The following is a 26,472-nucleotide window of genomic DNA, read 5'->3' as shown; positions in this document are numbered from 1 at the left end:
GCTGATCCAGTGTCTCCACATCTGGAATGGGCTCTGCATACACGACACTTCTGAGATAGCCCCATAACCAGAAATCCCATGGGTTGAGATCTGTTGAACAAGCAGGCCATGCGACTGGACCCCTCGTCCTTTCCATTCACCAGGGAAGACACGACTGAGATGTGTCAGGATCTTAACAACGAACTGGGCTGGAGCACCATCATGTGGCAGCCTCATAACCCTTCGAATCATCAATGGAACTTCTTCCAGCAGGGGAGGCATTCACCCATAAAAACGTCGATAGTTCTGGCCTGTTAGGCGACATGGAAGGAACACTGGTCCCAAAATATGGTCGCTAATATCGCGACCCACACATCCCATTTTCACCGGTGCCGACGATTCGCTGTCACCATACCATGGGGGTTCTGCATACTGTCCCACTGATGACTATCATGGAAGCTGAAAATACCACTCCGTGTAAAGGTGGCCTCATCTGTGAATAGGATGGATGACACAAATTGTGGTTGCCTGATGAAGAAACGAGTGACAAAACTCGTTCCAGTGTGGACACTTTATCGCTAGTAAGCCCTGCATACGCTGTAAGTGATAAGGGTAGTAACAATTGTTGTGGGGAATGCTCCACACGGTCATTTAGCTTACCCTGTACTGGCAGGCTAACTGCGTGGTACTGAAATGGTGGTCGCCTTCCACAGTAGAAATAACATTTTCTTCCAAGTCTGGCATCTGAACATTTCGGGTACGTCCTTCATGGTTTCCTTCTTCCTGAAACGACACTGTCTCAGACAAACGGCGAAACACTGTGGCAAACATTGAATGCTATGGCTGTTATCAGCAGGGATAGGTCTCCTCATAAACTTTTCCTGCCACCCATTCCCATTTGTCTTTCTGTAAGTAAACACCATGTCAGCAAACTCTCGATTCGAATACAGAACCATTGTGTACAAAGCTGTGTCACATCCACTATAAGGTGAGTCAGCAAGAGAAGTGAATTGGGCACAACATTACCATGACAGGAGAGGGCGCTAGGGCACGATGTATGAGGAACCACATCACCCTATCACCCTCTAAGGGGAAACCTTGTATACTGTGACTGTGGCTTCATGGTACAGCGCATATTAGATCGCAATCTCTGGAACAGTGTGTGACTGAATAAATAGTCTTCAGCATGGACGCCATGTGTTTCTGGACATAGTTTCATTAGACCTTTTTTGTCCCACATCCTCTCATCAGTCAATCCTTAGAGTTTGTACACGTTGGAAAAATCACCCTGTATATACTGCTGTAGTTTTCTTTGAGATTTAAAGTCCTTGCAAGAAGGTTTTTGTTGTTGTATTATACTCTTTGTTAATTTGTTAACGCCGTATTTAGGATAGAACTGTCGTTATTCTGGAAAAGTCAGTAAAATTGCAGCAAATTAATTCAAAATAGCAGTTAATTGTGAGATTACTTACTTGTCTTCTTTTTGCTGCCTGGGGTGGTGGCTGGTCTCTGCTGGCGCCTCGAATGATGAAATTCACATGGCTGAAGTAATAATAAAGTTAATTTGTTAGTTATAGCAAATACTGTCAGCCTAATCCTCTCACAACAAAACACATACTTCAAACGGTGAGCAACAGCACATGACTGATAAATAATTCAGATACTTTAAAGCAAATTTTGCATTCTGATTGGCTGAGGGCGTCATGACATTGATTTAATTCAACATTCATTTTACGTGAAATGCCACTGACATAACAGGATGTGACTTCAAGAGGAGCAGGATGAAACTTGAGTAGCTGGAATAATAATAATTTCATTATTTAAAACAAATAACCACTCTCTAATTCTGTCAGTACATCAGACAGACATCCAGTGACGAAATTCATATAATTCTGATAATAATAAAATTAATTTGTTATAATTATTATTTGTAACATATACCGACTCCCTGGTCATCTTCCCTGGAGCCCAGACCTTAAAATGACGAAATGCGTGTAACTGGCCCAATTATTAATTTTATTTATTGTTATTATTTACAAGAAATGCCCATACTGTAACACCAAACAAACATGAATCTCTCCTTATGATGCCAAGAACATGACTCCCATTTCCCACTTATTTGCTGTATTTATAAAAGATGAAGAGCAGGAGGGGTTAGAATCCGATCGGGCCAAAGGGGACGGAAGAAGGTGCATGGACAGGATAGTGATTCCTTGGTGGGAAGGCGGACAGGAGTGGGGGTGACCATGAATATAACTAGTCTAATTGCTACAAGCTGTGACCTGTCACTGGAAGTGTAGCCTGTTACTCAAGGTCGAAGTCATCTCGTACCAGCATTAGATAACTACTTCCAACGTCAAGAAGGGTACTCCAAAGAGATTTGTGATAAAAAAGGCGCATTTGCTGGGAATACTGCAGTGAGAGTGGTGTTTCCAGGAAGGAATTTTTAAAAAATACACTCAGTTACTTGTGTCACTTGTTTCGCTTACTGAGCAGTCCAGTGGCTTGCATCCAGATGTCGTCTTTGCCACCTTCACAAGAAACAGAAAACAGAGAAATAGCCATTCTGAACAGAGCCTTATTGTGTAATACGCCTCTCGTTTCATAATCCTTTGCTGCTTCTTTCAGGTAGGTACTTCATAGCTAGATGTAGGATATTTCCGTATCTTTCTTATTTACTTGTACTGAGCTATGTAATAATTTGATTGTATAATGTAACACAATGATTAAGTGACACAGAGGTGCCAATGAACAACTATAATCGTGCGTCAAACTGGTAATGGTTGGTACACTACTCGAAAGGGGTTGGATGTAGTTTTTAAATTCTATGTCTGCATAACCGCTAGCGAGAATACCAGCTTGGTTTCCACATCTACTTCAGACAAACATCATTAACAGCGGCGTGATGACTGGGTGTTGTGTGATGTCCTTAGGTTAGTTAGGTTTAAGTAGTTCTAAGCTCTAGGGGACTGATGACCATAGATGTTTAGTCCCATAGTGCTCAGAGCCATTTGAACCAAATAACAGTGGCTGTAGAAGGTGTGTTACACAACATTCCTCACTTTCTATGAAGGTGCCTTTGCGTCCAAACCATAAATATTTAACAAATCCACTATAAGCAAAACACGTCAGATAAAAAAAAAACTGCAATGAAATCGATGTGTCGTAAGGAAAAAACAAAGCGAAGACAAGAACGGAATCTGCTCTGTTTCAGCTGTAGGATTTATAATGCCAGATGAATTTCTTTCAGGGCACACAGGTTAATTCCGTTATTATTGTGAAGGGCAAATGTATCAGATTCAGGTAAGGGACTCTGTTCCAAAAACGACAATGTAAAAAAGTTTTGCGAAAATCGTTCTGATACTTCCAATAGTGAACCTCTTCTACTGCAAGGTCTTTGCTTTCCGTATTGTAGAAGTAAATAATATCGATCAAAACAAGAAAAAACGTCCAGTAAACATGGGCTCGGAAGGGCATGCCTTAAGAGCTATGAAGACTCGTACATCTTTGTCTGCCGGCCGGAGTGGCCGAGCGGTTCTAGGCGCTACAGTCTGGAATCGCCAGACCACTGCGGTCGCAGGTTCTAATCCTGCCTCGGGCATGGATGTGTGTGATGTCCCTAGGTTAGTTAGGTTTAAGTAGTCCTAAGTTCTAGGGAACTGATGACCTCAGAAGAGTCCCATAGTGCTCAGCCATTTGAATGATTTGAACATCTTTGTCTTTGTGAAACACATCTATTCTACTGAACAAGATATCACATCCCACAAGGTATGCGCTTTATTGTCCATGTTTACTGGACGTTTTTATGCTTGTTTTTGTCGATAAAATCTCCACCCAAAATATGGAACCCAAAGAGCTTGGAGTAGAAGGCCGTTCTTACTTTCATTTCTGTTTGTTTGTTATTGATGCTAATTGCACATCGATGTGACTCTTTTAGACAGTCACTGTTCTCAGATTGAGAAACTTTTGCTAAGACAATAAAAAAATAAAAAGTCTCTGGTGGTTCTGTGATGATAAATTTTTATTTTTTCGCCTAGAGGCCTCCTATTTGACCTTCTTTCATTGTTATTGAAGCGATGATCACACATTATGTATGAATCTATTATACGCTTTCCCTTATACATTTTTTTTGTCAAATCAGAGAGTTTTAATGTAACTGAAAATGGGAAAGCACGTTGTTGGATACCGTGAGGTCATGGGATTCAATCTCAGTCGGACCACGGATTTTTTCAATCTTCGTTTCAACCTTGCTCTTACCTCAACGATGTGAGAAATCACCAGAATCAACACATGGTTCGGATACAAAGTTAAACTGTGGGTCGCATTTTCCCAGCTGGATAACTGACATAGGTTAGGGACACTCAAGTCCAATAGAAAGACTTGCACCTGGCCATTGAACCACTGAGCCACACGAAATTATTATTATTTTCTATATACATAATTTGTGCCAACGGCCTTGCCGCAGTGGTGACATCGGTTCCCGCCATATCACTGAAGTTAAGCGCTGTCGGGCTGGGCTAGCGCTTGGATGGGTGACCATCCGGTCTGTCGAGCGCTGTTGGGAAGCGGGGTGCACTCAGCCCTTGTGAGGCAAACTGAGGAGCTACTTGATTGAGAAGTAGCGGCTCCGGTCTCGTAAACTGACATACGGTCGGGAGAGCGGTGTGCTGACCACATGCCTCTCCATATTCGCATGCAATGACGCCTACGAGCTGAGGATGACAAGGCGGCCGTCAGCACCGTTGGCCCTTCACGGCCTGTTCTGGAGGTGTTTAGTTTTTATATACATAATTTATTTTGTATAGAACTCTCAGGCACGAGTCCTACTGACGCTTGCCGTTTTTGTTAGTAATATTGGATTCGCATACTAGCACGGAGCAAATACAACAGCAATTAAAGCAACAGGAGTGTCATTCAAACGAGTGGGGTACAAATCGATTTTCCAATATCCATTAACACAAAACCCTGTTCATGAAAAATCATAGTTCCTCTGCTCGGGTTAGCGCAATTTTTACTGTTGTGTACGACTTCGTATACAATGATATGGAAAGGTGGTCTGCAAGTGGCGTGGCGATTGTCATTGTAGGAAATCTGGACAGGAGCAGAAATGAAGAAATGATTAGCGAGCAAGTTGACACAGTAAATATATGATTCGCTTAATTATCATTTCTCCAAATGTATGAAGACTCATTATAAATGAGGCAACACGAAATGGAATCCAGCTCATACAATAGCAACAACGATGGGGCCGGAGCAGTGAGTAGGCGGCTTCTGTGTAGAGTCCTGTGGTGAAGTGGCTCCAAGCACCAGTGGACGGGGCAGCTGCTGCCGGCTGTCCTGCATTACGGCAGCAAAGGGCACTCGTGGTACGGAGCCAATGAAGGTGTGGCATATTGGGCATGTAGCGCTCAATACACCCAGTCTCGAGCAACCACTGTCGACGTCAAACGGAGAATTTCAATTCCAAAACTAACGTAACGACGCTTTTGGAGTTGTATTGACATGTGATACCACATTTACCTTTCCATAACGTTTAGATAACGCTGAGTCTAAGATATAGGTGTTTTTTTGTTCAGTGTCACAGTTCAGTAGTTATTTATATACATAATTTGTGTTCTGTTGTAGTTTGTCTGGGATAACACAATGAAGCACAAATTATTTTCTGTAACATCCAAATATAAAAATTATAGATCAAGGCTAAAGATAAATAAAAGAGTGAGTGTTAGTTTGGCTGATGCCTCACAATGGCGAGCAAGTGATTTAAACAAATTTCGCATTGATGAATAGCTTGCAATATTACTCTTTTTTTATGTCTCTCTCTGGTCCCGTGGCATAATGTCAATTGTTCCAAATCGTCCCCATTAGACACAAATAGTGAATTAAAGAATTAACTTCTCAAATAATCGCCGACTCAATAGACTGCAGTTTAGTAACTGGCAGTTTCGTAACTGTGTATCTCGCACTTTCTCACACTAAGACGTTTTCACAACATCCTGAATAATATTCAGATGCACCAGACCTGGACCAAGAACAATTTCAAATAAGTACAGATTCTTGGAGTTATGTCCAAAGTGTAAGTCGGAGAGCCTCAATGCGAAAACGAAATGGTCAATGTACAGGAGCTATTTATTATCAGAAGCTCGCAGTGTCATTTTCTCTCCCATTTCAGCTGTTGTGGATCGGCAAGACAGCCAACCCACTACGAGGAAGCCGAAAGGCACGCGTTTAAGCTCACGCAGGCTGGCGTGAGGTCTGGAACAGGACAAGGTAATTATACAAGCAAAAAAAGTACGTAGCTGCTGGAATACTTAACTTTAATCCAGAATTGGTGAACATCGCTCTTGACGGTACATGTTTTACAGCATCAATAGTAACTGGTAATGGCGCCTTGCTAGGTCGTAGCAAATGACGTAGCTGAAGGCTATGCTAACTATCGTCTCGGCAAATGAGAGCGTAATTTGTCAGTGAACCGTCGCTAGCAAAGTCGGCTGTACAACTGGGGCGATTGCTAGGAAGTGTCTCTAGACCTGCCGTGTAGCGGCGCTCGGTCTGCAATAACTGATAGTGGCAACACGCGGGTCCGACGTATACTAACGGACAGCGGCCGATTTAAAGGCTACCACCTAGCAAGTGTGGTGTCTGGCGGTGACACCACATCAGCAATTTACGTGAAACAATGAAGCCCCGCACACTACGGCGGCCCCACTCCAAACCCGCCGCGAGAACGCGGTGAGGGACTTGTGCCCGCCGATTGCCGCGAAGCAGCAATCATTGTAAACGAATGGGGCAGCTACAGCTGCCGTCAGCCACCAGGGATGCAACAGGTTTGAACATCCAGTTGGTTCATCGAAGAGGTAGAAAAAGGAAAAAAAATTTCTTAAAATTCTGTTTATATAAAGTCATGATGAAATGAATATTTTCGATCTGAACTGCCATCACATGATATTATTCTCTTTCTCTATCTCTCTTATCTTTTTGCTCAGCAGTTATTGTCAGTAGTATTAAGTACATTACGTGCGGCCCAAAAATACTCGTCTTTCGCCAATCTGGCAAATTGGAAATTTGTGGTAAGGCCTATGGGACCAAACTGCTGAGGTCATCGGTACCTAGGCTTACACACTACTTAATCAAACTTAAACAGACAACATACACACCCATGGCCGAGAGAGGACTCGAACCTCCGACGGGGGTAAGCCGCGCGAACAGTGAAAAGCCGCCCTAGACCGCACGGCTACCCCGCACACGCCCATGCCCGGGGGAGGACTCGAACCTGCGACGGAGGGAATCCGCGCGAACCGTGACAAGGCGCTTGAGACCGCACGGCTGGCCCAGGTAAACTAAAAGGTTGGCACTACTGGATTAGAACGTAGATTCATGTCCCGAGGTGTGTGGATGACAAGTTTTGTGGGGGTTTTGCTACGAAACCACATCATGAGAAAAATGATATAGGTGTCACTGTGAAACAGTATCACAAATAAACTATTTTGTGCTTTTATTCTAGATGGCTGTTTCGCTCGAATGTGGCAATTCAAAACTTTCAGCTGAACGAGTAAATCTTCTTTTAGTAATACCATTTTAAAATAAATTTCGTCAAAAACTTCAGTATAATCAATGCTTTATTCTACTGCAGAAACAACATACATTATTACATATATTTCAACATTTATATAAATCAGTCTTTCACGGTCTGGACTAAATTGATACAATGTTGACTATGATTGTTACCGACAAGATTAGATATATTTGTCTTGCCATGGAATTTGCCAGCATTGCCTAAAATAACCAGTGAAAATTTTGCTTCTACTATTAAGTGAAACTCTTCCTTGGATTGATGGAGTTTCATTTCCAGATTACACACGCTATGTGTACAAAAATGGTTCAAATGGCTCTGAGCACTATGGGACTTAACATCTGAGGTCATCAGTCCCCTAGAACTTAGAACTACATAAACCTAACTAATGTAAGGACATCACACACATTCATTCCCGAAGCAGGATTCGAACCTGCGACCGTAGCAGTCGTGGAGTTCCAAACTGAAGCGCCTAGAACCGCTCGGCCACCGTGGCCGGCCTATGTGTACATCAAGGCCTTCAAAGTTAAAACCATCAGTGAAATGGCAGTAGTTGTGAAGAACACAGTAACGACTGATAATGCTAACAGTAAATTTCAGCTTCACATTGGTACCTTTGTGAAGTATACTCCATCTATTCATTAGAATTCCAAATGCGCTTTCCACGTATCTCTTGTCATGTCTTATACTAAAGACCCGTTTGTCCCCCTAGGAGAGGAAGGTACTAGCGTGCGATCTCGTAACCAAATAAGATTACATTAGGCGATATTGAAAACCTCATCGCCTAGTCTTTCCTTTTGATGGATGATTGCAGTTTTACTGTTAACTCATCAAACTACTGTACACTCATTCGAAAATAGTTAAAGAACCGTAGTCCTCTCTTAAATCTATAAACTGCAACATGAACGTTCCTTTCACCAGCCATGAACAGCTGTGAATTAACAACTTTGTTAGTCCAAAACGTGCTGTTGCGTTTCTTAAAGTATTCAAAAACGAAATAAGCAAACACTGCCTGCTTTCTTCTGGCTACGTGTATACTGGCTGGCTTCCAGTCCCAGCAGTGCTACGTGCTTATTATGCAGTGCTGCCGTGTGTGCAGTGGAATGGTATCTGACGCTGCGGTGTCTCTGCGAGCACGTGCGGCTGTTAGTCGTGTGCATCGATCCCGGTCTTCGGCCCATTCACACTTGTCCGGCAGCCCTCTAAACGGCACCGCGTACACGGCGTGCCATCGTGTCCGATTGCTGTTGTCCGCGACACAGTGCCCTGGCTCCTCTTGTTTTCGTCTTTTACTGTTTCCCATTAAACAACTGCTAGCGTGGATTTTATTTTATCGTCGCTTAAAAAGAAAGAGAAACCAGATGTCAGTTATAAGAGTCGAGGGACATGAAACGGAAGCAGTTGTTGGGAAGGGAGTAAGACAGGGTTGTACCCTCTCCCCGATGTTATTCAATCTGTATATTGAGCAAGCAATAAAGGAAACAAGAGAAAAATTTGGAGTAGGTATTAAAATACATGTAGAAGAAATAAAAACTTTGAGGTTCGCCGATGGCATTGTAATCCTGTCAGAGACAGCAAACGACTTGGAAGAGCAGTTGAACGGAATGGATAGTGTCTTGAAAGGAGGATATAAGATGAACATCAACAAAAGCAAAACGAGGATAATGGAATGTAGTCGAATTAAGTCGGGTGATGCTGAGGGTATTAGATTAGGAAATGAGACACTTAAAGTAGTAAAGGAGTTTTGCTATTTGGGGAGCAAAATAACTGATGATGGTCGAAGTAGAGAGGATGTAAAATGTAGACTGGCAATGGCAAGGAAAGCGTTTCTGAAGAAGAGAAATTTGTTAACGTCGAGTATAGATTTAAGTGTCAGGAAGTCGTTTCTGAAAGTGTTTGTATGGAGCGTAGGCATGTATGGAACTGAAACGTGGACGATAAATAGTTTAGACAAGAAGAGAATAGAAGCTTTCGAAATGTGGTGCTACAGAAGAATGCTCAAGATTAGATGGGTACATCACGTAACTAATGAGGAGGTATTGAATAGGATTGGGGAGAAGAGAAATTTGTGGCACAACTTGACGAGAAGAAGGGATCGGTTGGTAGGACATGTTCTGAGGCATTAAGGGATCACCAATTCGGTCATGGAGGGCAGCGTGGAGGGTAAAAATCGTAGAGGGAGACTAAGAGATGAATACTCTAAGCAGATTCAGAAGGATGTAGGTTGCAGTACGTACTGGGAGATGAAGAAGCTTGCACAGGATAGAGTAGCATGGAGTGCTACATCAAACCATTCTCAGGACTGAAGACCACCACAACAACAACAACAACAAAAAGAAGGACAAACAGGATACAGAGGATTCAGTAAGTTAATTCTAGTTCAAGAGATTCGCAGCGATCCTGAAATTTTTGTAAACCCTCGTCGCCAGTTTTGTGAAGGCCTCGTCGCTACTGCTGATAAGGCCGAGTTGCCACTGTTGTTACATTAGGCCGTATTTGTGAGATTGTGAAACGGCTTGGTGCCGTACACCACTAAGACAATCTCTCCCTGCCACTGTTGCACTGCTAAGCCCCAGGTTTAGGTAACAGGGCAGGAGAAAAAAGGTTCTACAACACTCCAACAAATTAGTAATAAAGGCACACAAATGAGTTAAAAACGGTTTACTTATCTTTGGGACTTGTTGAGTAATGAAGTTTGCAACACTGCTTGTAATATAACACAAAAAAGGCTCTCAATGGCTAAGTGCAAATAATCGTAGGTCAACTTCACACAACATTGCAAATACAATTTAAAATTGATGTTTTGAACATGGCTGTGATCAGCAACCGTAATTAATTACAATGTCACAAATTTCCAGCCAACCGGTTGCAAATAGAATTTAAAATTCTTTAACTAGTTTTCAATGCCAACTATGGGCGCCTTCTTCAGAAGAGACTGTTACCTTACCTAACGATATCATAGGAAGGTACATTAATAGCATGTAGGCATTAGAACAAACACATAATTTTCACACATTAATTTGCATAAAAGTATTCACATGTGGTTAAAAGGAAATTCAAGCGACATCGCTCTAGTCACAACATTAAAAACACATTTAAATGGAAATTCATGACATCAGAATTTTGGACTGTGAAAGAAAAGGTTTTAGACTAAACATTTTGGAAGAGTTACGGATCTTCAAACATCTTTCTCTGAATGATGGCTTCATATTAAATGAACAACTGCACTCGTGTAATAAAAAGTTTTTTAATGGCTTAAAGCCGTTACTTAGAGGTGTCTGATATCTAATGTTGGCTATCCGCTTCCTTGTTAGGCCCTTAAGTACTGTTTTCCTCTCCCTTGCTTTTATGATTTACATCCTGTTAATTTGTCAATCACTATTCTATTAATTTTGTTTAAATGTTGTTAGACCTCTGTAAATTCTGCTACTAGATGCTGCCAGCTATATCATGTTCACGTTGTCATTTGCTACGGGCCGCTCGCGCAGTCGCTGTTACTCACTCTTGTCCTATACCGCTGTAGTGCCCTTAGTGGCATATTTATATAATGTTTTAAAATTTTGACTGTACCTGTTATGTATTCAGGTGGAAAATATTTTAATTGTGGTTTTAATGTTTTGACTAGACTCATGTCTCTTGAATTTCCTTTTAACCACATGTGACTATTTTTATGCAATTTACTTTGTAAAAATTAAGTGTTTGTTCTAATGCCTACCTGCTATTAATGTACCTTCCTGTGATACTGTTAGGTCCCGGCGGAGGTACGAGTCCTCCCTCTGGCATGGGTGTGTGTCTTTGTCCTTGGGATAATTTAGGTTAAGTAGTGTGTAGGCTTAGGGACTGATGACCTTTGCAGTTAAGTCCCATAACACTTGACACACATTTGAACATTTTTTGTGATATTGTTCGGAAAGGTAACAGTTTCTTCTGAAGAAGGCGCCCCTAGTTGGCGTTGAAAAATAGTTAAACAATTTTAAATTCTGTTTGCAACCGGTGTGCTGGAAATTTGTGACATTGGAATTTACGACTGTCTGTTCACTTCTAAGAGTTCACAAACGACGTTTCCTGTCAAAGTCAACCCTGAACAATGATCCGTAACTAAGTGGGGGAGAGCTGCTCTTCTATCTTTCGAGTGAGCTCCTCCTTTGTCGTCGGGTCATTGGCGGATTGTACTCGGCCCGCGGTTGTTCGAAACAACGACGATATCTTCATCCTCAGCGCCGCTGGTGGAACTCGTGCAAGTGGCGAGTCTCTAGGGCACTGCACCAGCTCGCATCTTGGCTCCTGTGGTGTCTTGTCGGACGACACAGCTAAAAGTTCTTACAGTACTTTCGAATGAATATATCTACATTCGAGAACTACATGAGCGACTGAAGGATTCGTAACAGCACAAGAACACGTTCTGCAGGGAATCTATTAACTCTTGAACAAATGTTGGCTCCGGCCGCTGTGGCCGAGCGGTTCTAGCCACTTCAGTCTGGAACCGCGCTGCTGCACCGGTCGCGGGTTCGAATCCCGCCTCGGGCATGGATGTGTGTGATGTCCTTAGGTTAGTTAGGTTTAAGTAGTTCTAAGTTTAGGGGACTGATGACCTCAGATGTTAAGTCCCATAGCGCTTAGAGCCATTTGAACAAATGTTGGCTGTTGCCATCAGTTAAACGAAATAAAAATAATATTTCAACATAATTTTACTGGTTACATCATATTTCACTGGATAGCTACCTATTACAGGGACAGTGAAATAAAGATACGTCGTTGTTCTGGACTTCAGTCCGAAGACTAATTTGACGTAACTCTTCACGTTATTCTATCCTGAACAAACCTCTTCATCTCAGAGTAACTACTGAAACCGAAATCCATTTGACCCTACTTACTGTTCTCATTTCTTCGTCCCCCTTTGCAAGTTTCAACCCCCGCTGTTCCTTCCAATAATATATGGACGACTCCTTGATAACTCACAAGCTGTCCTATCAGCCGATCACTTCCTATAGTCAAGTAACGCTACAAAGGTCTTTTTTGTTGAATACCGCCTTATTAGTTAAACTATCTACCTATCTAATCTCCAGCATTCTTCTGTAGCACCACACCTCAAAAACTAATATTTTCTTCATGTCCGAACTGCTTATCGTCTACGTTTGGTTTCACTTTCGTACGGGGTTACACTCTTGTCAGATGCCACCAGAAAAGCCTAACATCTTAATGTAACTGCCATTGTTAGTGAAGAATACTGCACTGTTGGCCTCATAGTTGACTGTATGCGCGGGATGTATTGCAAATTATGTTTTTTATGTATAAAGCAATCATTTTCTAACGTGGATTGTTTGATTTACGCTCCATTACTAAGCCAGATTCGTTCAAATAATGACGTGTTCAAGCGAAATCTTCACTTTCGTTCGGAATGGGAAACCGATTTCTTTACCCAGGTGAAGGACACTGTGTGCGTTTACTTCGCTATGCAAGTGTATCAGTTGGGAGAAAGGGAACGCCGAACGTCACTTCAAAACAGTTCGCTAAGCGGTTGAAAAGTGTTTCCCACTGGATTATACTCTAAGGAAAGGAGAAGTAAGGCACATAAAATCAAAACTTTATGCTCAACAATAAACTTTTCCAAAACCGTTAGACAAGAATGAAGCAGCAACTGAGGCATCTTTCTGAGTTTAAGAAATTATTGTACTGAATTTCGAAAATCCTGCACCATTTTACATTGTTGGACACCTTTTCCAGGTCGGCAAGGCCCATGACTGTGTCTTAAATTTTCTTCAGTCTTGCTTTCATTATCAAGCCGAACGTGAGGACTGCCTGGGTGGTGCCTTTACATTTTGTAAAGGCAATCTGATAGTCTTCTAACAGTTGCTCATTTTAGTTTCCATTCTTCTGTGTATTACCTTTGTCAGCAGCTTGGATGGATGAGCTGTTAGACTGCATGTGCGATAGTTCTCGGCCCTATCTACACACCAACTTCAATCGTCGTTTCGTTGCCAATTTCCCAAAGCTTTTAGAAATTCCGATGGAAATTTTTCTGTCCCTCCTGTCTTATTTGACGTCAAGTCATCCCGAGCTTTTTTAAATTTGACTTTAACACTTTATCTCCTACCTCTTCCATATCTACTCCAATTTCTTTTTGTATCACGTCATCAGATAACTCCTCTCCCTCATAAACACCTTCAATGTACTGTTCTCACCTATCCACTCTCTCTTCTGTTTGTAACATTGGAATATCTATTGTACTCTTAATGTTGCCACCCTTGCTTTTAATTGAACTTATGAACTATGTAACTGCAGTCCAAACTGAACTACAGATTAGTTATTAACTAGCTACCATTAGATTAGATTAGATTAGATTAGATTAATACGACACTTCGTAATGATGTGGAACGTGTCAGGTTAATAAAAGGTGCCTATACAAGATATTACATTACACAAAATATTACATGACAATAATTTTAATTTTTTTGTTGGGGTTGGGGAAATTACCCACTTATTATATCCAAAAATTCATCTAATGAGTAGAAGGAGTTGCCATTAAGAAATTCTTTTAATTTCCTTTTAAATGCTATATGGCTGTCTGTCAGACATTTGATGCTATTAGGTAAGTGACCAAAGACTTTCGTGGCAGCATAATTTACCCCCTTCTGAGCCAAAGTTAGATTTAACCTTGAGTAGTGAAGATCATCCTTTCTCCTAGTGTTGTAGCCATGTACACTGCTATTACTTTTGAATTCGTTCGGATTGTTAATAACAAATTTCATAAGTGAATAAGTGTTATATTCGGTTCAGAGGTTTACATCAGTGCCACGTATTCTCATTAAGCAGGAACTGAGCATACTTTCATACACGTTGTTTTAGTAACTGATTGTTCTAGTTTCTCATGTGTTGATACAGTTCTTCCGTTTTAGAAATGTTGTACTGTGGTATGACCTTAAACGAGAAAGTAGGCCACATTCCTAAACCCCCGGAACTCTATAGCTGTTGGTCCGCTTCCTGTTAGAACATGAAATGGTGACGAGAAAAGGTATGCCCCAGTACTACAGGAACAACATAAGCCGGTAATGAGGCTGTACGGATTCAAGGAATAATTTTCCCGCCTATTAAACTGGCGACAAGAAAATGTACTGCTAGTATCAAAAACTGGCGATAAAGAAAACTCACCGTAACTGGAAGCGGAATTTCAACAATATTTAAGAGAAGACTTCTGCCAATACAACTTGCAGAGAGATTGTATGGTCGAGTACAGCTGATATTTTTTGTGGCAACACTTTAAATTACAGTGAGGTGGCAAATAACATGGAATACCTCTTAATAACGTGTCTGATCTCCTTTTACCCGGTGTAGTGCAGGAACCCGACGTTGTATGGTCTCAACTAGTCGTTGGAAATCTCCTGCAGAAACACTGAGGAATAGTGCCTCTACAGCGTCCGTAATGGTTCAAATGGCTCTGAGCACCATGGGACTTAACTGCTGAGGTCATCAGTCCCCTATAACTTAGAACTACTTAAACCTAACCAACCTAAGGACATCACAAACGCCCATACCCGAGGCAGGATTCGAACCTGCGACCGTAGCGGTCGCGCGGTTCCAGACTGTACCGCCTAGAACCGCTCGGTCACACCGGCCGGCCGCCGGAATTGGGGAAGTTTTTCCAGTACAGGTTTTTGTGCTCGAAATGGCCTTTCGCTTATGTCTCTTAAATGTTCGAGGAAATTCACGAAAGGAGATCCAGATGACCAGATTATTCGCCTGAATTATCCAGAATGTTCTTCATACCAATGGAGAGCAATTGTGGTCCGGTGACACGGCGCATTGTCATCCATAAAAAATTCCATCATTGTTTTGGAACATGAAGTCCATGAATAATCTCCAAGTAGTCGAACAGAACCATTTCCAATCATGGTCTCCCCAGTTGGACTAGAGGGCCCAGTACATTCCTTGTAAACAGAGCCAACACCAGCTTACACAGTACCTTACAGACAATTTAGGTCCATGGCTTCGCGGGGCTTGCGCCACACTCGAGCCCTACCATACGCTCTTAGCAACGGAAACCGGGACTCACCCGGAAAAGGACACGATTTTTCAGTTGTCTACAGTCCCACCGATATGGTTACGAGACCAGGAGAGGCACTGCAGGCAATGTCGTGCTGTTACCAAAGCCTGTCGTCTGCTGCCGTAGCCCGTTAACTCCATATTTCGAGGTGCTGTCCTAACGGATACGTCCGTCGTTCGCTACACGCCAATTTCTACGGTTATATCACTCAGTGTTGCTTGTCGGTTGGCACTGACAAGTTATGAAAACGACGCTGCTCTCGGTCGTGAAGTCTAGGCCGTCGGCCTCTGCGATGTTCGTGGTGAGAGGTGCCTGAAATTTGCTGTATCGTCACACTCTTGACACTGTAGATCACGGAATATTGAATTCACTAAAGATTTCCGAAATGGAATGTCCCTTTCGTGTATCTCCAACCACCATTCCGCGTTCAAAGTCTGTTAATACCTGTCGTACGGCCATAATCACGCCGAAAACCTATTCACAAGAATCATGTGAGTGCAGATGATTGCTCCCTCAATGCACTGCCCTTTTATACATCGTGTACGTGATAATACCGCAGTCTGTATATGGGCGTATCGCTATCACATGACTTTTGTTACCTAAGTGTAGAGCTTGGCCTTTACATTGATTTTTTACTGTTTGAATCTGTGTGTGGGCACCTAATTCCATTTTCATTCCAAGAAATTTAAGAGATTATCGTATACTGTTCTGAATGGTGTTGTTCAGACGCTGCCCAAACAGAACTGCATGATACTGCAGATACTTATTTTGCAGCATCTCTTTTATATGTAAGAGCTGCTTGTGACATGTCTCGCCAAACTAGAGGTTGTGAAGCAACATGGCCAACATTATGAGGATGTCACCGCCACCATTTCCGACGTTCAGCCAGAAATGTCCAAATTATGGGAACAACATCTGATCACACATCAAGTTTCAGGTGGCGATTATAGGAAGGCTTTTCTCACTGCTAATGCTGATCCTAATATATTTCAGTTAATCAGACTGTTATCTCGAAAAGTCAAATCAGTTATTCTATCCTACTCAAAAATCCGTACATATTACAAAAATGTATGTGTGTATATTTGTATGTTTGTTTGTTTGAATGTATGTACATATTTATGTACGTCTGTTCCACATCGTCTCCAAATCGACTGGTCTGATTTCAGCCAAGGCTAGGTTCAAAATGGTTCAAATGGCTCTGAGCACTATGGGACTCAACTGCTGAGGTCATTAGTCCCCTAGAACTTAGAACTAGTTAAACCTAACTAACCTAAGGACATCACAAACATCCATGCCCGAGGCAGGATTCGAACCTGCGACCGCAGCGGTCTTGCGGTTCCAGACTGCAGCGCCTTTAACCGCACGGCCACTTCGGCCGGCAAGGCTAGTACACATGTACTTACTGTATGGAAAGAATCGCTGTGGGGTAATAATCACCTACCTATTAAAAGAGTGTGGGTGAAAAAGAAGTGTAGCCTACTGCGGATGAATAACCAGATTTTATTCATACAGTCTTAGAATAAGGGCACTTAATGACTCGCAGTAGACTTTAGACATAATTTCTAACCTTTTCTCGTTGGAAAACCCCATAAAATTTTGAGAGGAATATACTTCATCGCTTACTACTTTTCGTTGCTCATGCAAGAAACTGCTACATCAGGCATGACGTTTTAATTCATTACCACTAACCGTAGTCTCTACACATTTGTTCCCGGGTTCAATTCCCGGCGGGGTCAGGGATTTTCTCTGCCTCGTGATGACTGGGTGTTGTGTGATGTCCTCTGGTTATTTAGATTTAAGTAGTTGTAAGTTCTAGGGGACTGATGACCATAGGTGTTAAGTCCCATAATGCTCAGAGCCATTTGAACCATTTGAATCTACACATTTGGAAGACAATATTCACACATACAAATAAATTTATCTGCTAAACTATATCATTATACGGCGCACAGTTCACGAGATATGACGTCATAACAATGAGATTCGTGAAAACTGTGCATCATTCGTGACATTTTTTTGCTATTAAATCTACTGACAACAGATTTCGCAGACAGTATATACATTTCCCGATGAATGTACCTACTAAATTATATCATTTTGTGACACATAGTGCAGGAGATACGGCTACGTAAATATAGAGCTGCGTGAAAATGAAACAGAGGGCGAAATTTGCTTGAGATATAGATGAAACATGTTTACAACTAAGTATCATATATATTGTATGTATGTGGAATACATGCTTATCGAACATAGCTTCGGGTAAAGAGCTCCTTACAAACACCTGGGTCGATTTCAACCAAATTTGGTGCATGTATTACTTACTGTCTGGAAAGAATTACTGTGGGATTCAGCATCTTCCTTTTGTTGTTGGGGGAGGAAGAAATGGACAGACGGAGAGGGGGAAGGAGGACGTGTATACGGCTATGTGTAGCATAGGAGGAGATGGAAAGAGAGAGAGAGGGGAGGAAGAGATGGACGAGGAGAAGGAAAGAAGGAGATGGACAGAGCTGGGAGGAGGAGATGGAGTGAGTGGGAAATAAAGGAAGCGGGAAGAGATGTCGCAGAGAAGGAGGAGTACATACATTACTGGCCATTAAAATTGCTACACCACGAAGATGACGTGCTACAGACGCGAAATTTAACCGACAGGAAGAAGATGCTGTGATATGCAAATGATTAGCTTTTCAGAGCATTCACACAAGGTTGGCGCCGGTGGCGACACCTACAACGTGCTGACATAAGGAAAGTTTCCAACCGATTTCTCATACACAAACAGCAGTTGACCAGCGTTGACCGGTGAAACGTTGTTGTGATGCATCGTGTAAGGAGGAGAAATGCGTACCATCACGTTTCCGGCTTTGATAAAGGTCGGATTGTAGCCTATCGCGATTGCGGTTTCTCTTTCGAGTCATTGCTGCTGGCGTTGGTCGAGATCCAATGACTGTTAGCAGAATATGGAATCGGTGGGTTCAGGAGGGTAATACGGAACGCTGTACTGCATCCCAACGGCCTCGTATCACTAGCAGTCGAGATGACAGGCATCTTATCCGCATGGCTGTAGCGGATCGTGCAGCCACGTCTCGATCACTGAGTCAACAGATGGGACGTTTGCAAGACAACAACCATCTGCACGAACAATTCGACGACGTTTGCAGCAGCATGGACTATCAGCTCGGAGACCATGGCTGCGGTTACCCTTGACGCTGCATCACAGACAGGAGCGGCTGCGATGGTGTACTCAACGACGAACCTGGGTGCACGAATCGCCAAACGTCATTTTTTCAGATGAATCCAGGTTCTGTTTACAGCATCATGATGGTCGCATCCGTGTTTGGCGACATCGCGGTGAACGCACATTGGAAGCGTGTATTCGTCATCGCCATACTGGCATATCACCTGGCGTGATGGTATGGGGTGCCATTGGTTACACGTCTCGGTCACGTCTTGATCGCATTGACGGCACTTTGAACAGTGGACGTTACATTTCAGATGTGTTACGACCCGTGGCTCTACCCTTCATTCGATCCCTGCGAAACCCTACATTTCAGCAGGATAATGCGCGACCACATGTTGCAGGACCTGTACTGGCCTTTCTGGATACAGAAAATGTTCGACTGTTGCCCTGGCCAGCACATTCTCCAAATCTCTCACCAATTGAAAACGTATGGTCAGTGGTGGCCGAGCAACTGGCTCGTCACAATACGGCAGTCACTACTCTTGATGAACTGTGGTATCGTGTTGAAGCTGCATGGGCAGCTGTACCTGTACACGCCATCCAAGTTCTGTTTGACTCAATGCCCAGGCGTATCAAGGCCGTTATTACGGCCAGAGGTGGTTGTTCTGGGTACTGATTTCTCAGGATCTATCACCCAAATTGCGTGAAACTGTAATCACATGTCAGTTCTAGTATAATATATTTCTCCAATGAATACCCCTTTGTCATCTGCATCTCTTCCTGGTGTAGCAATTTTAATGGCCAGTAGTGTATGTAAAGAAGGAAGCATGAGTTGGACAAACGAGGGAGACACAGATGGAGAGAGTGAGGGAGGAGCAGCAGACGGACAAAGAGAGGTACAGAAAGAGATGGACAGAGAGTGGGGGTAGGTGGAGACGGACAGAAAGGGGTGGAGGGGTAGATGTACAGGGAGGAGGGTGGAAGAGATGGGCAGACAAAAGGTGAAGGTGATGGACTAATAGAAATGGAATAGATACATTCCTGGGCACGAGTACTCAGCTAATTAAAGATAATTTAGAATCATATTTTGAGGATCAAATACATGTGCAACCCCTAGACACAAATTTTTTTGGCGTTTTAAGTAACCAACTCAAGGTTATAACGAGTGGCTAGCACAATTACAGAGCTTCATTAGGGAGACTAAATTTCAGTGTGAAATGGCAATGTGGAAAATTTATATGCAGATTCTTTTTACTAGAGATATGCTGACAATGCACCGGCTAGATAATGAGCTAAAGAAAGACCTACTTAGACTAACTAATCTATGTTTACAAAACTGTCTATCTTTAATTTGGATGGAAGGAAGATTGGGTTTAACGTCCCTTTGACATTGAGTTCATAAGAGACGGAGCACAAGCTCGGATTATGTGAAGGATGGGGAAGGAAATCGGGCGTGCCCTTTCAAAGAATCATCCCGATATTTTTCTGGGGACAGTTAAGGAAATCACGGAAAACCTAAAATATGATGGTCAGACGCGAGTGAAGACGATTTACATGTTGACGTTGGAAAGGTAGAAGGTGCGGCCACGCAATCAGCACGGCCATTTGCGCACGTCACAGGGCATAAAAGTACCACGTCAGAATTAATATTCCGTAAACAGACTCTCTAGTGCTCAATTAAAGTCTTGTAAACGCTATAGAGTAACCAAAATTGAGGAAATTATTGTTTCTTTTGAAACGCTCAGTGCAGTTACGGTAAGAAGTTAGGACATAGATCGGAAATGTGTAACATTAAACAACTCAGGCAACGATCTACGACTCTCAGGCATACAAAGTGACTCAAAATAAAGATTCTGGTGATGTACACAACGAATATGTACACTTAAATTTGATTTCACCGTCGAAACGTAATGTGGATGCAATCTTTTCGGTGGATTAAAAGGTTCTATCAGTAACTCTCCGATTTAGTGAAGTGTCATTACAATTTCAAATTGATACAGGCTTGTCAGTTTCTATAATTAGTCTGCAGTCATTCAGGGTGGGCTACTTAGTTGAGCGAATAAATGATATCTGTCAAAGGCCAATTTATTACGGGTTTTCCATGCAAGCAGTTAACCAAACAGGCCGAAATAATAGTTGTCACATGTCAGAAAGCAACAAATTTGTTGCGACTTGATCTATTTAATATTCTTGGCTTCGCCATGTACGAAGATTCATACTGACGTTGTCACTGGCAAGTCGTAAAAACTGTTGCAAAACTATAATATTTTCCGGAAGCTATAAGAAGTAGCGTTAAAAACAGCTATGCACACATCACATTGAAGCAGAATGCTGTGCTCTATATGTTAAAGGATCGAGTCAAATAGGAAACGAGTTCCTTGAATATAATAGTGTTATAGGCTCGATTAGAAGTAGCCAGTGGGAAACACCAACTGTGGTAGTGTAGAAACCAAGTGGTTCATTACAGACCTGTGGAGATTTCAAAGCGACAGTAAGTGCATAATCTATCAGTGATTTTTATTCAAACCGGAAGAGCTGCTGTTTAAATCAGCAGGTGGTATTTAATTTTCATACCTTGATCCAAGAATGCCTCTTTACAAATACTTATGGACGACGACACACAGATTCGTAGCTATTAATACTCCGTTCACTCCATACACAAGAAGTTAACATTTGGGAATGTCATTGCTTCGAGATTTTTCCAGAAAAATATAATTATCTCGGAAAGCTCCGAACGGTGTGAACTACCTGGACGACGTCCTTATCTCAAGAAAAACATCAGAAGAAGTTTCACGATGTTTGGAACCAGTCCTCAAAATTTTGCAGGTGGCAAATGTAAAATAGTCTTTCCATGAAAGATGCAATACGTAGGACACATTCCGTCTGTACATGGTATTCGACGCTGCAACCTACTGAAGCAATTAAAAACCTTTCGGGTCTAAAAGACCTCCAGAAACGGTGTACCATATTAGCACAAAATGATTGCTACAGGAAGTGCATTCCACATGCTACAACCATAAGCAAACAGCTTCACAAGTTAGTATGGAAAGGCAAAAACTGAAATTGGAACTGCAAATACCAACAGGCATTTCACATGTTGAAACAAAGTTTGTTCGATGTTACATGACTCACAACACATAATCACACAAAATGTTAACAACTGTAGCTGATGTACCAGAATTTAGCTTTAGCGCCGTTTCGTCGCATCAACAACGTGGTTTTGAATGGCCAATAAAGTATGCGTTGAAAACAGTAAGCTTTGCTTAGAGGAGCTACGGTCAGACCGAGACGGAAGCAGTTGCAAAGACTTTTGCTGTCAAAAGGTTAAACACATATGCAATATCAACGACTGTAGTTCCATTCTTTTTATGGACCAGAAACCTTTGGTGACTATTTTTGGACCAAATAATACTGTTCCTCCCAGGACAGCCCAACTATTCCAGCGCTGGGCGCTACTTTTGTCCAGTTATGGCAATGAAATAATTTTCAGGTCCGCTGCACACAATGCGAATGCAGATGTACATCCCCAACTGCCTATAGGACAGAAGAAAATTTTCTATTCAGTAGATGTACACTGGTGTCCAAAATTAAAGCAACATACCTCTATTTGACCATCGTGTGTCTAATTCACCGTACGATCATAAAAAATGTCAACAAATGTCTGTGCAGTGGTGTTCTGCACGGAAAATGGCAAACGTCAGTGATGACATGAGTTCACTAACCAAACAGGGAAGTGTTTGCCTGGTAGTCTCATATTCACAATCGCTGTAGGTACACTCACCGACGGTGCAGTATGGCACAAAGAAGCACCTACCAGACTCTCTATTATGGAGGATCACAAGAAGACTCGAAGCAGACAGTCGCAAATTGATGAGGCCCCATGGCTTAATGTGAATCGTTCTGTTCTTTCTCGTATGTGGCAACAATTAATAGAGGCAGGGTAGGCTCGATCACGTGAGATATCAGAAAGAGAGGACCGTTATTTGGATGTAAAGGCACAACAGTACTGCCTTGTAACTTCATGGCACCTGGTATCTGACATCGCAGCATCCACTGGAGGTGTTGTATCGAGACAAACGATTTACAAAAGGCTTCGGCAGAGTGGGCTTCATTGTTCGAGACCTGCTGCGTGTGTTCCTCTGCTGCGTCACAGGAAGGAACGTCTAGCGTGGAGTCGTCAACATGCCACCTGGGCCGTCGCACAGTTGGCCAATGTTCTTTTCCCACATGAGTTTCGATTTGGTCTGGAGAGTGCTTCTCGACGCATTCTCATCAGGAGGGAACGTGGAACACAACTTCGGATCCCAAACATTATGGAAAGAGACCGACAGCGAGGAGAATCCCTGATGTTGTGGACAGGGATTATGATGACACATGAACACCTCTTCATGAAATCGTGACGAGATCTTGGGGCGTCATGTACGGTTGTTGCGAGGTGGTGCGGGCCCAGACTTCATAATGAATGACTATAGTGACCGTCCTTATAGAGCAAGAGCAGTTCTTTTCCCACATGAGTTTCGATTTGGCCTGGAGAGTGATTCTCGACGCATTCTCATCAGGAGGGAACGTGGAACACAACTTCGGATCCCAAACATTATGGAAAGAGACCGACAGCGAGGAGAATCACTGATGTTGTGGACAGGGATTATGATGACACATGAACACCTCTTCATGAAATCGTGACGAGATCTTGGGTCCTCATGTACGGTTGTTGCGAGGTGGTGCGGGCCCAGACTTCATAATGAATGACTATAGTGACCGTCCTTATAGAGCAAGAGCAGTTGACGGTTCCTTGTAAACGGAAGGTATTGCACGCATGGCGTGACATGCTCGTTCTCTCGATTTGAATCCCATACAGCACGTCTGGGGTGCACTAGGGAGACAGATTGCATCATGTCAGCATCCACCAACCACTCTCCAAGGCTTGCGAGCGGCTCTCCTGGAAGAATGGGCGTTATTGCCCTGTATGAGATATCATTCACAGCATGCCCCGTCGTTGTTAGACCCGTACTGTTGCCAGAGCTGCTCAGACTTCATACTGAGCACATTAACCAGTTGTTGGAATGTGTGTGCAAATCGGTTAAGTTGGAAAGAACGAAAAGCATTTTTATCTACCGTTAGGCATGTTGCAGTTATTTACGTTCTGTATCCTCTACATTTTTCTACTTTACTACGGCCTTTTTATACCGTTTTGTGGTAAAATGACCACAACCTTGGAAGTTTTGCATTCGTTGCTTTAATTTTGGACAACAGTGTATATTTTACAACAGACTTGTTCAGAGACGATATTATGAAAATTTTCTTTCGAATTCGAATTTGATTCCAAAGCTTGTGCCAAAAGATCCAGTTTTATCTAAGGTTAAATCGTATATTCAGACGGAGTACCTATTGATAAAAGTTGCTTAGACATCCTGTAATTAAATCACATTGACACATGAGACACGCTATCGCAGTTGAAAAACGTGCTATTCAGGTACATTCAGAATAAGCGAAGACACGAGACATCATTCCGGAAGTGCTCACATACAAAGTACTTGAAATGCTACACGAACGCCACTGGGACTTAGTACGATGCCAAACGCATTGCCAGAAAGCATTGATGATCAAAAAACGTAAAGACGTTGCAAGGATGCTGGTTAAATGACACTAATGTCAAGGAAACCTGTTATTTCCTCCTGTGGCCACAGGTAGCATAACCCTAGTCACATCTACACGTCTTGTAAAGTCATCAGATAACCAAAACGAATTGCAAAATGATTTAGATAAGATATCTGTATGGTGCGCAATGTGGCAGTTGACCCTGAATAAAGAAAAGTGTGAAGTAATTCACATGAGTATTAAGAGAAATCCGCCAAATTTCAATTACGCGATAAGTCACACAAATCTGAAGGCTGTAAATTCAACTAAATACTTAGCGATTACAATTACAAATACCCTAAATTGGAACGATCACCTAGATAATGTTGTGGGCAGAGCCAACCAAAGACTGCGATTCACTGCAGAACACTTAGAAGGTGCAACAGGCCTACTAAAGGGACTGCTTCCATCATGCTTGTCCACCCTTTTCTGGAGTATTGCTGTGCGGTGTGGAATCCGCATCAGATGGGATTGACGGATGACATAGAAAAAGTACAAAGAAGGGCAGCTCGTTCCGTATTATCGCGGAGTAGGGGAGATAGTGCCACAGATATGATACGTGAATTGGAGTGGCAATTATTAAAACAAAGGCGCTTTCGTTACGACGGGATCTTCTCATGAAATTTCAATCACCAGTTTTCTCCTCCGATTGCGAAAACATTCTGTTGGCACCCACCTACACAGGGATAAATGATTATCACTATAAAATAAGAGAAATTAGGGCTCGCACAGAAAAAATTAAGTGCTTGTTTTTCTCGTGTGCCGTTCGAGACTGGAACGGTAGAGAGACAGCTTGAAGGTGGTTCGTTGAACCCTCTGCCAGGCACTTTATTGTGAATTGCAGAGTAATCACATAGACGTAAACGCCGATCTTGGTCACCATTTTTCTAAGCTACTGGGTCATCGTCATCGATACCATTTCTAAATTTTCATTTGTGATCCAAGTATCATCGATTATGTCTGTGATAAGAATTGAGGCTTTGTCAAAAGTTTTGCCCACTGAAGGAATTCCGGAAGCTCTAGTTATTAACAATGACACTTAATTTTCATCTGAAGAATTAAGTTTTTTTTTTTGAAAGAAATGGCATTTCACAATTTAAAATCACCACATTTCATTCAGGAATCAGAGGCTTTCCAGAACTATCTGCAAGGACGTTCGAGTCACACGTAACATAGCTTGCTCAGCAGTATAGTAAGGGTAACGCCAAACTAAATTTTCTTTCTCAGTACTGTGCAGCCCACCAGATTTAGCCTCCCACATCAGTGTGGGAGAATCAAGTGGACGTGTAGTGGTAGAGTCGTCTGGTGCGCCAGAGCGATAATGTGACATCATTCAATTTACAGTCATTTATAAGCAAGAGTTTTGTATCCACTCTGTCTTGCCAGCGCTGCCTAGTAGCGGCTGTGCTGAGCCGCACTGTACGAAAGTGCAGAGTACCACGTCAGTGCCCGCCGAGGACACAGGGACACAGGAGGCACAGATTCTGGAGTTGTCGGAGGTCAGTGCTGCGGCCCCGTCGTAAGAAGGTCAGGCGGTTTGTGTGTCGCCACAGCCCGGCATGCTTTTGGATGCAGATGGCCGAATTATTAGAAAGCAACAAATTGGTTGCACCTTGATCTCTTCAATATCCTTGGCTTCACCACTCACGAAGGTTGATACCGGTGTTGTCATGGGCAAGTCGCAAAAACTGTTGCAAAAATACAATATTTGCCCGGAGCTACAAGCAGTAGAATTCACAGCAACTATCCACACATCATATTGAAGTAGAATGCTGTGTCCTTTGTGTTAAATTATGAAGTCTAACAGGAAATTGATCACCTTGAACATGATAGTATTATAGACTCCATTAAAAATAGTCAGTGGGAAACACCAACTGTGGTGAAACTGTGGTGAAACTCCGGAAGAAGTTTCACGAGGTTTGGAAACAGTCCTCAAAGTTTTTCAGATGGAAAATTTAAAATATAATAAAGACAAGTGCATATTCATCTTACGAAAAATGCAATACCTAGGATGCACTCTGTCTGCACACGGTATTCGACATTGCAACATACAGAAGCAATTAAAACCAT

General features: G+C 42.5%; 1 protein-coding gene across 1 annotated transcript in view; it reads right to left on the bottom strand.

The window, feature by feature from the left end:
- Positions 1 to 26,472, bottom strand: part of LOC126088377 (cytochrome P450 4C1-like) — a 322,897-nt gene that overhangs the window by 167,027 nt on the left and 129,398 nt on the right. Inside the window, exon 3 of the mRNA XM_049906516.1 lies at positions 1,452 to 1,521. Within this exon, the coding sequence (XP_049762473.1) occupies positions 1,452 to 1,521 (70 nt within the window). The remainder of the gene's footprint in view (positions 1 to 1,451; positions 1,522 to 26,472) is intronic.

The sequence above is a fragment of the Schistocerca cancellata genome, chromosome 6 (genome assembly GCF_023864275.1).
Source record: "Schistocerca cancellata isolate TAMUIC-IGC-003103 chromosome 6, iqSchCanc2.1, whole genome shotgun sequence".
In the NCBI taxonomy this organism is placed as follows: domain Eukaryota; kingdom Metazoa; phylum Arthropoda; class Insecta; order Orthoptera; family Acrididae; genus Schistocerca; species Schistocerca cancellata.
The sequence above is the reverse complement of the archived record's forward strand: the minus strand, read 5'-3'. Positions and strand labels throughout refer to the sequence as shown.